General features: G+C 43.6%; 1 protein-coding gene across 2 annotated transcripts in view; it reads left to right on the forward strand.

Annotated features, from left to right (window-relative positions):
* Window positions 1–2,961: 2,961 nt before the first annotated feature.
* The window catches only part of STUM (stum, mechanosensory transduction mediator homolog), a 34,440-nt gene continuing 25,209 nt past the window's right edge, over window positions 2,962–12,192 (forward strand). Inside the window, exon 1 of one of the 2 annotated variants that reach the window (XM_035560463.1) lies at window positions 2,962–3,202. In XM_035560463.1, coding sequence (XP_035416356.1) covers window positions 3,016–3,202 — 187 coding nt within the window. In that variant the 5' untranslated portion in view covers window positions 2,962–3,015. The remainder of the gene's footprint in view (window positions 3,203–12,192) is intronic. The other variant, XM_035560472.1, reaches the window with a different exon arrangement.

Genomic DNA, 12,192 nt, shown 5'->3' on the forward strand with positions numbered 1-12,192 from the left:
CTGAAATGCTTGTAGTTTTTGGACTTGTAACTCATTTTTAAAATTGTTCCTTCCAGATAAGGGGTACAACAGTATGAGGAAGACATGCATTTACACTGCTCTCATGTTGGTAAATAGAAGATCTCATTCCTCACAGCTGTCAAATAGGTGCCTTTGTCCAAGATCAAAACTTATATATGCTGGTAAATCAGCCTCTGTTGGCATCATGATTTAAGGGAATCTTAAGAAAGGGGAGCAGCATATGTTTTTCTATTTCACAGCTTTCTGAAAAGACTGTCTTACAAAATATAACATTTAATCCTGTCTGAGCCAGCTTTTACTAAGAAAGTATTATATAAGTAGCAAGGAATCTGATCTGAATCGTAACTTCATTTAAGATGGAGCATAGAATCATAGATGCATTAAGGTTGGAAAAGACCTTCAAGATCATCTGGTCCAACCATCCCATTACTACCAATGTCACCCACTAAACCATGTCCCTAAGCACCACGTCCAACCTCTCCTTGAACACCCCCAGGGACAGTGATGCCATGCTGGAGCCTAGAGCATCTCCTGGTGATCCTGGTAGTATCACATACTCTCAGGACAAAGCAGAACACAGCCACAAGTGCCACCATTAAAAGTTTTAGGCTAATAGAAACTTGCAGAAAGAACAAGACTTTCTGTTATTTTGACAGAGAAAAACTCCAAACAGAAGATGAATTAATAAATATGAAACTACTACTGCTCCCTCTGGAATCAGTGCAGGATTTCTGTGAGATTTGGCACAAAAAATACACTTCAGCTTGATTTGTCAGTCTGAAGTGCGTAACAAAACTTGTCCGGAGTCTTGTGAGTGCAGGATATACTTATGTACTCTGTAAGCAATAAATGTAGCTCTCATCTGCACTAGGAAGGGTCCATTGAGTCAAATCCAACCTCATGGAACTGTCTGACATCTGTAAGATGGGAACAACTTATGGGGTCTCAGTGCCATTACAGTCCAGTCAGAACAGAGTCTACAAGTAGCGCTGGGTGAATAAAGCATTCATCTGCACAGAAGTATACTTCTTCCTTGCCTTCCCATCTCCATTTTCAACTGATAGAATGGATTTGTCAATGACACTCTCATATCTGTGATCCAAGAACTCTAATCTGAATGGATTTAATTGATGTCTTTTGTTCAGAGAAAACTGGACTCCTTGAAACAAACTCTGCTTTCAGATGCAACATGCTGTGCAATACTGGATTTATAGGGGTATAATCAGAGTGCAGACTGCAGATCCCCTCCTGCCCCCATGGGACTGTCAGTGAGCAATAGCTCTGCTTAGCTTATTGTTTTTGTCAATAACACCTATCATTTGATTTGTGTTGTTATATCTCTCTTAACATGCTTGTATGATACTTAAGATGACAGCTTAGGAATGGATCCAAGCTCAGCAGTGGGGTGTATTTCAAAGAAACTGACCCGTAGTTACTTTAGGTTATGTCAATCGTATTCAACTTGGAGGTTTTCTCCCTTTTGATTGGGGAGAAATAAGAAAAAAAAAAAAAAAAAAAAAAAAGGACTCGGGCGTTCTGGTGGGCAAAAGGCTCGACATGAGCAGGCAGTGCACATTTGCAGCCCAGAAGACCAACTGTGTCCTGGGCTGCACCAACAGAGGAGTGGACAGCAGGTCAAGGGAGGGGATTGACCCCCCTCTGCTCTGCCCTTGTGAGGCCCCACCTGGAGTGCTGAGTCCTGGTCTGGGGCCCTCAGCACAAGAAGGATGTGGGGCTGTTAGAATGGGTCCAGAGGAGGGCCATGAAGTTGATCAGAGGACTGGAACACCTCTCCTACAAAGAAATGTTGAGAGAGCTGGGGATGTTCAGCCTACAGAAGAGAGGGCTCTGGGGAGACCTCATTGCGGCTTTCCAGTACTTAAAGGGGACTTACGAAAAAGAGATGGAGAGCAACTCTTTGCTCAATCAGATAATGACAGGACAAGGAGGAATGGTCTTAAACTAAATGAGGACAGATTTAGACTAGATGTTAGGGGGAAATTTTTCGCTCAGAGGGTGGTGAGGCACTGGCACAGGTTGCCCAGAGAAGTTGTAGATGCCCCATCCTTGAAGGTGTTCAAGGCCAGGTTAGATGGGGCTCTGGGCAAGCTGATCTAGTGGGTGGCATCCCTGCCTATGGCAGGGGTGTTGGAAGTAGGTGATCATAGAATGACTTGTGTTGGAAGGGACCTCTAAGATCATCTAGTTCAATCCCCCCTGCCATAAATACGTAACAGGAATTCCTCTAGTGAAAATACAGTTTTAAAGCGTGCAGTAAGACACAGACTACCTCTCATGCAGAAATCCTGTATGCATATCACACTTATGCTTTGTATCAGGATTAATGCCTTCAATATTTCTCCCAGTTCCTTTGCTGAAAGCCATCTGCAACGCGCAGCCTTGCCATCATTTCTAACTACAGACACATTCAAGTCTTATTACCATTTCCCATTTTACTGTGTGAATAAATACCAGCCCTACAAAAGGATATTTCACTTTGCAGTACTGATGTGAATGAAGATACATTTCCACATTATCCCAAGCCATGATTAACTTGTGGGGTGTGTATTTTTATTTTCTCCTCTAACTCTTGTGGCTCTCCCCCCTTCCCCTCTCCCTCTTGACAGCGCTTTTTCAGACAACAAACGAGCAGCTAACTGCGTGGGCTTCATTTACAGCTCCTCTTACACCTGCAGGCAGCTATGTTTAAAAATACGAGGGGCAGGCAGCGCTTTTTAGCGCTACCAGCGGCGCTGCGGGGAGGAAAGGACCGTGTGAGGAACCGGGCACGGGGGGGGCGCGCCTGAGGCGACCTGGCTTCGCTGAGGCGCCGCCGGGGCGGGAACGGCCGCGGGAGCGCGCGCGCGGTGCCGGGGGGAGTGTGTGGGGGGGCGGGGGCCGCTGGCACCCAGGCGGGGCCGCGCAGCGGCGGGAGCGCGCGGAGGCGGCAGCTCGGAGCCCGCCGGGGCACCGCCAGCGTCGGCCGCGCCGGCCATGGATCCCTTGCCCAAAGACGGCGAGAGCGCGGCGGCCGGGGAGCCCAGCCGGGGCGCCGGCTCCTCCAGCGGGGTGGTGGTGCAGGTCCGGGAGAAGAAGGGCCCCCTGCGCGCCGCCATCCCCTACATGCCGTTCCCCGTGGCTGTCATCTGCCTCTTCCTCAACACCTTCGTGCCAGGGCTGGGTAAGGAGCTCCGGGGCGACCGGGGCGGGGATCGCGCAGCCGGGGCCGCACGCCTCCCACCTGCCGCCGCTTCGCTCGGGCACCGCGGCGATAACTTCGGCCGAGGTGCCGCGGCAGGCAGGGAGCGAGCCCCCGCGGCAAGTTCCGTGCCGGGGCCGGCCGCGGAGCCCCGGGGGGGGGGTGCCGGGGGCGCGAGCCTCGCGCGCGGCCGTTGGGCGCCTCAGGGCGGTGCCGGCGCCTCCTGCCCGGCCCCGGGGCGCTGCGGGCGTTGGGACTCCTAAAAACTTAGTTCTGGTGAGAGGACCGAGACGCGGAGTGACCACCACATCGCCTGCCCGCCGAGGCTGGTGGTCAGAGTCCTCCAGTCACGATCTTGCCGAGTTTCCCAAGGAGGCTGACAGAAATAAAGCGTACCGCTGTCTAAGGGAGCGATGTCGAGAAACTATAGGAATTTGCTTCTTCTTGGTATGACGTCCCAAGTAAGAGGTTCAGGTAGCGTATTTGTAAACTGTGGCTGTATTTTTGTATTCTACCGATAAGCAAAACACTCCCATTATAAAAGAAACAAACAAAAAAAGTAGTCCATACCTTGAATCAACCATAGTCCTGGATACTATTTCAGCTACTGTGGCCATTACTGAAGATTTCTCTGCAGAAACAGCAGCGCCTAGCTTGTCCTGTACTTTAAAAGCCACTGCCCTGCCCCTACCCATCTTATTTTCAGGTGGCTTAATTCCTTAATGAACCTGAAATTCTTGATGTTCTTAACAATTAACAATTCTTAATCGTTCTTAATGATTAAAGAATCACCTAAGTCTGGTTTACTGTGTGCAACGTGTACAAGTCATCGTTATTTCTGTGTGCCTGCTGTTAACCTACAGGTGTGTTCCTGAGGAAAACGTTCACCTTTTTAAATCCCTCATAATTTTCCTGTAGAAAGAATGGCATTGGTATATATGCTTCCAGATGTAATGCTGCACCCTCAAGTGTGTTGTTTTCACAGTCCTCAGTGCAGACACCTGAAGATCCTGGAGTGATGAATCAAATAGAAACTCCCTGGTTCAGTACTTCCGTGAGTTTTTATGTTATTGTCACTTATTGTCACGATTTCCCACCATCTTCAGAGAGAGGTTTTCAAAATCAGAGCTAAGTGAATGTAGTTCTCCATTGCATTGAAGATGCTATGTCTTCACTGTAGACAAAGGAAAAAAATGTAGATGGGGAGACTTAAAATACCCTTTTCCTATCACATTTGAATAATATGATTTTGATATAATATGTGCTTTGTACAGCACACTAGAAAATCCTCCCTGTCCTTCCCTCATCCTAGGAGGGTAAACTCTTTAAGCTGTTAAGCAGAATTGGCTTGAGGTGTGGTTATCTGCACAAGCTCTTCTTTGTTGCTGCTGCAGGGCTGTTGGAGATAACCAGTGCTGTGCCTTCCCTCACATGGAAGGGATCAGTCACAAACAGCAGTAGGTAGCGCTTCCTTTCTAAAGACTGGTGTATAGGGCTCCCAGCCCATGCTGGCTTGAAGGCTTGAGTGTTGAATCTGGATTTTGCAGCCCTGCTGGTTGCACTATCACAGTTTGGCTGGACCAGCCCCAAATGGTATTATTTTGCTTGCCTGTTTCATTTTTTAATGACCTTAGATTTTTTAAGGTCCGTTTTCCTTTTGATAAGCTGATTTCAGTAGTACTTTCTGGCTGTCTGTTCATCCTGATCATCTGTCATGAAAGTAGCAAAACAAACAAACTACAACTTAAAATAAATAAATAAATAAATCTTCTGTCTGGCATTCCCACAGACTGGCCAAAAGCTTTGTTTGGGAGGTGCATCCCAGATTCCCTATGCAAAGCACAGCGCTTAGTCCATACATAAATGAGCTCTTCTCTTAATGAAGCTGCTGATGTCCTATACATTTCCATATAAAAAATTTACTCTGAGGTAATATAACCAAGTAGAATATGACTGTGTAGAGTCTCAGCCAAATCCTGTCATATATCACACAGCTTATATGCAAGGAGAAACAGGAGGGATACAAATCTGCTGGTAGGAATAGTCAGGGTAAAAAGAGATCTTGTGTCAGTGTCGCACTTCAGCTATCTCCATGAACTGAGCAGCACTTACAAAATAAATATTTGCGATGATGTGAAGTATTCACATCTAGCATCTGAGCCTGTTCCCAGTGAAGTAAATGGCAAAATTCCCATCAGTTCCTGTAGTACAGATTTTTAACATGTTAAAATGATGTTTCACAGGCTTGCTATATATTTTGTCTGCTTAGGTGGAGAGTGTGACTTTGTACTGGTGATAACAGAAGTTCTCCGTTTTCCAGTCCTCAAATTCTGTTCCTCATCTGTTTTGCATGTAGTTGTAATTGATCTGTAGTCTCTGCAGTGTAATTGTAATAAAAGGTCAGAAGCCACTGGAATAGGCAAGGAAGTAGGTAATGCTGAATAAATCCAATGTTCCACTGCTTGGAGCCCAGTACGTTTGATGTGTTCGTTAGTGCCTAGTACCTCAGACAAGTAATATCCAAACAGAACTTAAGCGCTGATGCACTACCAAACACACACAGGAGGTCCCTTAGCATCTGAAAGCTTCTCCTTTCTTCAGTTAAATTATCTTTTTTATGTTATGGAAGTCATCTATGAGGGTGAAATCTGAGAATTTTAAACATCCAGTTTATTTTTCCTGTATGCTATTTATGTTTTGCTGTATTACTCTGTTTGGACAGGAGAAGTAATACTTTCTCTTTGTTTATAATCTTTTTTTTTTTTCCCTAGTTGGGTAATTTTTAGGGTTTTCTGTAGTGACCCAGAACTGCAGTTTTTAAGATGCATTGTAAACTGTTTTAATTACCCTTTGCATAAATATTACAAAAGACTCATGGGAAATTTTTCATGTTCAGGGGATATGTTAAATTTTGCCTTGCCAAAAATTAGATTTCCAGACCAAATACATTCTAGAGAAACTTGATTAGCCCATCTACTTGTAGTCTGCTTTGCGGAGCAGCTTTGAAATTGTATGCTGCTTCCACTCATTACGATAGATGCAACTGCTTGGTGATGTCCTGGATCAGGATTTTCCATGGTGTGCTGTGGTCTTCCTCATATGCATCTGGTAGGGCTGCAGGACTGAGCTGTAACAAAGGTGTCCCTTGTTCGGGTCCATAAAAGGAGCAGTTGGTATGAAAGGGAGAAGAGGGAGCTGGTATCCTTAGGAAGTGCTGTAATAAATGCTGTGGTACTGTCAACTACCAGTCTTCCAGCTGCGTCAGAGGCAGTCTGTGCCACGGACTCTGTGAACCTGTAGTTTGGTGTAGGGCTTTCAGAGAAGCCTCTGGGGTCTCAGGGCTAACTTGTACCCCAACAAGCTCTGGAGGATGGAAGACAAAGGCACCAGCAGAGGTAAATGGTGGTGTATCCTCTGTTTTTCAGTTCCCGCAGGACTGAGCGGTATGCATCTCCAGCCGGTACGTGCTGCAGATGGCAGCTGAAAGAAGGGTCTGTCCATGCCCTTTAGCTTGCAGACTGTGTTCCCTTGGAGCTGCCATGTGCCAGTCAGCGTGGGAGAAGATCTGGCTCTCTGTCATCCCCTGAGCTGATACACAGTAATCTTGCCCTCCTTCCTACCCGTTTTTCCTTGTCTCAACATCACGTGTGGGAAGAGGGGAAAGCAAAAGGGGAGAACTGGAGGAAAATATGAGGAGTGGAATTATCTGAAAGCATGAGGTATTCTCCAGGATGAATCCCCTGTGTCAGGAAGAGGGTAGACTTTTGGATCACAGCCTGAATTACACATGAATACTATTTTTATACAGGGAGTAACTGAAATACATAGTATAACGTTAGCGGAAGATAGAAGAGCAGCCTCTGATGAGGCATGAAATAGCCAGTGGTGGAGATCATGAGTTACACCCTCTCACAGCCAACTAGAGAAAAAAAAGGATGATTCCCAGATCATAGACAGATTAGACATAGACATTCCCAGATTGTTCAAACTTTTTCTTCAGTGGTGTACAGCTCTCCTCTTCTTGGGTGTGACAGCTCCGTGTAACAAGTCTTTTGTTATCTGTTTAATCTGCTTCAGTCTTGATAGATTTCAAGGGCTAGACCTTCAGCTGTGTAAACTGAAGTGGCACCATTGGCTTTAAGGCTTCATTTGTACAAGACAAGCATCTGCAGAAGGTTCTCATTAGAAGCTAGTGCTCCCTTCAGCAGAGTGAGCTCTGTAAAGAGCTGAAGAGAAGTTTAGAACACCACTCAGTAAAGCTGCAGGAATGAGATCTGTCTAAAATTATCAATACCCATTTTATTTTTCTTCATGGAATTGTAAATAGATGCCTCAAGTAAATATCCCTCACCTTCATTATTGAAACAAATAAATTAAAGGAAAAAAAACCACATTTTCTTATCTACAGTAGGGGAAATACTGCCAAAAAGAAATTGGGACTTTCAAATGTCTGTTCCTTAAAACCTCAAGCTTTCTTTGGCATTTATGATCCTTTTTATTCTTTTTCTTTTCTATGGACATGCAAATGAATGAATATGGGCGATTTACACCCTTCTTTGTGGCAAACAAAGGCTTTTCAGGTGTTTTTATGAGTTTGTATTTGTGAACTTTACTGCTGGAATGCTGTAGCTGATGTTGCCTTTCAGCCTCTGGTGCATAGACTACTAGCAGTCTGCAGAAACAAGCTATTTTTTCATGACAGCGCAATTAAGCAGAGCAAACCTATTGTCGGTAGACCTTACTCTGCTTTTTTGTATTTCCACTGAAAGTGGCCCATACATTGAAAAGATCAAGAAGTTCTTTGTGGTAGTTTTTTCTCTTGCACATGTAAAGTAGGAAAGGAGACCTGTGGTAACACGTGTGTGTTCACAGGTCACTGCTCCCTGGTATAGTAGCAGAGGTACCAGCTGTTTGGTAGGCATTCCCAGGGTTGTATCTCTGCTAAGGGCTCTGTCATGGCCCCTCAGTTCTAATCCACTGTCCATAAAATACAGCGGGGTGCACCACTGAAGAAAACCGCTTTCTGCAGTTTCTTCAGTTGTACTTTATTAGCTCATACTTACCTGAATACTTGAATATATTCTTTTCCTTCCTCCCTTTCCATTGTTTAAGACTGGATTCTTTCCTTGTGTTTATCTGCCTAGGCTTTATGCCGCATCTGTGCATGCCTTCTTATTTGTCATCCTCTCATGGCCCTTGCTTTACAAATGCTGCTGCTATGGACATACACGACACACGCACAGTAACACCTTGTTCTTGACTACAGTCTCTGTCATAGTCCAAATATTTAGTATTGTTTATGTTATTTGGTCAGTTTTTGCTCTTCACTCATTGTGGTTGGTAAAAGTCAGCTGTTGAGCTCTACTTGTGTTTATAATGACTTTTTGGTTCTTTTTCCTGTCAAGCTGCACACTACCTAACACTGCTGCTTTCTGAACTGTGGTCACTGCCAGACCAACTGAATGTTAAATGTGAACAAGTTTCTCTCCCCTCCCTCATGCCTTCTGTTCTCATCAAAATAGAAGACAAAAGAAGCAGCCAGTGACATTTTTCACTGCTGTAGTTTCAGCAGTTCTGTGGATATATTCATTACTTAATGAACACATAAGGAGACAGGGTTTGCTCAGCATCTTGCAATCTAGCTTGTCAATGCAATTTGGACAGATGTACATGAAGATTAACAGTGCAAGCAGGAGCAGACAACAGAAAAAATATTAAATGGTCAAGTGAACCAACTGAATTTTAAGGGTTCTGGGAAGCTGTTCCAGATGAATGGTGTGACAAGGAGAAAAATAGACAATCAAGCCCAGAAGGAGAGGAGCACAGCCTGGGAGAGTACATTAGCAGAGATTTGGTAAGAAGGACAAAGAACTGGAAATTTCTGCAGAAAGAGAGAAGAAGAATGAAAAGATTTGAAGATGGAAGTTGGATGAGGAGAGTGCTTTAGCAGATGAATTTTGGCTAACAGGTGAACTTGAATTGCAGGATAGACGTGAATTGTTCTAGTGCTCTGAATCAGTGGGCATCAGAGGTGTTTACAAACTTAGATAGCGCACCGTTGCTTGCAACAGTTCACTGCCATTTTCTCTGGTCCACCATGAAAAGACCATTGAGAGGTTGTAGAGCTGTTCAGGATAGTCAAGGGAGCTGGAATCCAGGTTTCTCAGGTTCTTTCCTACCCATCGAATCACATGCAGTGCCCTAACAAACACTCCCCTAGGGTGGCAGAAGATGGCATAAAGTAGAAAAAGGAATTTTAGAATACACGTGCAGTTTTGTGGAGAAATGAGGTTGGATGGTAACAGGATTCTAAAATAGTCCCTAATTTTGTAAAAAGGACAGTAATTTCCACTGGACTGATGAAAATTTTCATTCAGAGATAACCTGGAAAGAAGAAATACAAAAGAGTTTTCTTATTTTCTACGAGATATACAATCACTCTGACATATAACATTCTTTCATTTGTCTTTAGACTTATCATTGTTAAAGAACTCTACAACTTTAAAGTTACACAGCTGCAGCATTATGATGGATGTGTATGGCCTTGGTTGTAGCAGTATGTAAAGATGCTCATCAGTAAAGATGCTTATATGACTAACTATGAAATGCAAAGTGAAAATATTCTAAGAGCATGAAAAAAAATCACAAGCCATTCTATGTAGTTATATTTCACTGGTTGATTTCCATTATAAAGTTATAAACTTCCTAGGTTTCATAACGTATAGAATCAAGGAGAAAATTAAGTAGACAGAACTTGAAATTTCCAGACTAGTAAATATAAATGAGATGTTTGATGAAAGCTAATTGGTAATACACTAACTTAAATGAAAAGTTCCAGTTATAAGCATACCCAAAGGATATGCCCAGAGTGGATAACGATTAAATCTTGCTGGAGGAAAGAGTGAATGTGATCAATAGAGAGACTCTAGGAACATAATTGTGTTCACTGCAGGGGTTCAACCTGTACTGCATTTCTAACTTCAGTAATAATGCTTATGCAAGGTAATATGTAGGGGACTAAGACTGCCATCTCTGGGAATATGAATTTGAACATACCACAGATAATTATCCAGCATCTCGCCAGCTTGTCATTTATCTAGGCTGAATTCTCAACACAAACATTGATGAATATCCACACAAAATTACACATTCTCTGTCAGCTTGAGTTTGTGGCTAATCATTTTGTACAAGTCATAAAAGGGGAAAGTTTCTAAAGAACGCAAAACCTAAATGGTCAAATTCATGCTGAGAATTGGAAAAAAAAATCATCTGAACCACATGAGTATGCTATTTTAAAGAAAGTATGTACATTTTCATATAAATGTTATAAGCCCTTGAATAACTGAGATTTTAATGGAGATTAATAAACTAAATAATAATGAACCATTGTTACAAGCTTTCTGTGTTAAAAAGCTGAGTCATATCACAAAGTATGAATGATAATATATGAAAATATTGTACTCGAGATAAAATAAGCCCGATGATCACATTAGTATCTGTCCAGCTGAAACTCAGCTTTGCTGTTTTCGTTTAAAATATGTATTTATAGCTATGCATCTATTACATATACCAGTATGATAAGGTGAAATTTTTGGTTTAAGTGATTTCGTCCTTATGTAGGTAGAAAACCATTTCTTATATCTGTTTTTAAGTGTATTCATAAAAGAATCGATCTTAGATTTCATAAATGCGTTTTGTTGTTATTTTCAAAATACTTGCAAGACCTATTCTGTTGCCATGACAATTTAATTTCCATAAACATGATTTTTGTGTGTGTGAATATTCAACATTGTACTTGATGTGTTGTGTTGGGGAAAGGAGATGGCAACTTGACACCACAGAAATCACTGTGCTAAATGGCCCATATAGTCATAGAATGGTTTGGGTTGGAAGGGACCTTGAAGATCACCTAGTTCCAACCCCCCTGCCATGGTCAGGGACACCTCCCACTAGATCAGGCCACCCAAAGTACCATCCAGCCTGACCTTGAACACTTTCAGCGATGGGGCATCGACAACTTCCTCTGGGCAACCTGTTCCAGTGCCTCACCACCCTCATGGTTCCCTGTCTCATATAAAAGAGAGAACAGAGCACAGATACTACAGTCACTGGCAATTCCAAGTACGAAGCCATTTCCCCATTTTCTCTTTTTAAAGCCAAAAGGCGATTTTGAACATTGACTTGCACCTGAGTACTTATTTCATTCAGTCCTCTACACCTCTCACACATCCCACATAGTAAACATTTGAAATTGATTCTGCTGGTACTCCTTTGAAGCTGACTCCCTGAGGTGATCTTATAAGATTTCATCCTATTTACATTGGTCAGCTGTACATGTTAACCTGGCCTTTCTGCCTCAAGTGGTAGACCCCTTGTGTCTTATGTGTCACAGAAGGCTAGGGTTATTTTACTGTTATGCAAAGGTGCAGATAGCTGCTGAAGCGCAAGGCAGAGCTTGAACCAAGCTGTCATAGAATCATAGAATATGCCAAGTTGGAAGGGACCCATAAGGATCAGAGTCCAACTCCTGGCACCACACAGGCCTACCCAAAAATTCAGACCATATGACTAAGTGCACAATCCAAATGCTTCTTAAAATTCTGACAGGCCTGATGCCGTGACTGCTTCCCTGGGGAGCCTGTTCCAGTGCATGACAACCCTCTCAGTGAAGACCCTTTTCCTGATATCCAGCTTGAACCTCCCCTGTCGCAGCTTGACACCATTCCCTCGGGTCACTGGTCACTGAAGAGAACAGATCAGCATCTGCCCCTCCACTCCCCCAATTAGGAAGCTGTAGACTGTGATGAGGCCTCCCCTCAGCCTCTTTTCCAGGCTGAACCAGCCTCTTTTCCAGGCTGAACAGGCCAAGTGACCTCAGCTGCTCCTTGTACGTCTTCCCCTCTAGGCCCTTCACCATCTTTGTAGCCCTTCTCTGGACACTCTCCAACAGTTTCATGTCCTTTTTGTACTGT

The sequence above is a fragment of the Cygnus atratus genome, chromosome 3 (assembly GCF_013377495.2).
Source record: "Cygnus atratus isolate AKBS03 ecotype Queensland, Australia chromosome 3, CAtr_DNAZoo_HiC_assembly, whole genome shotgun sequence".
Taxonomy (NCBI): Eukaryota; Metazoa; Chordata; class Aves; order Anseriformes; family Anatidae; genus Cygnus; species Cygnus atratus.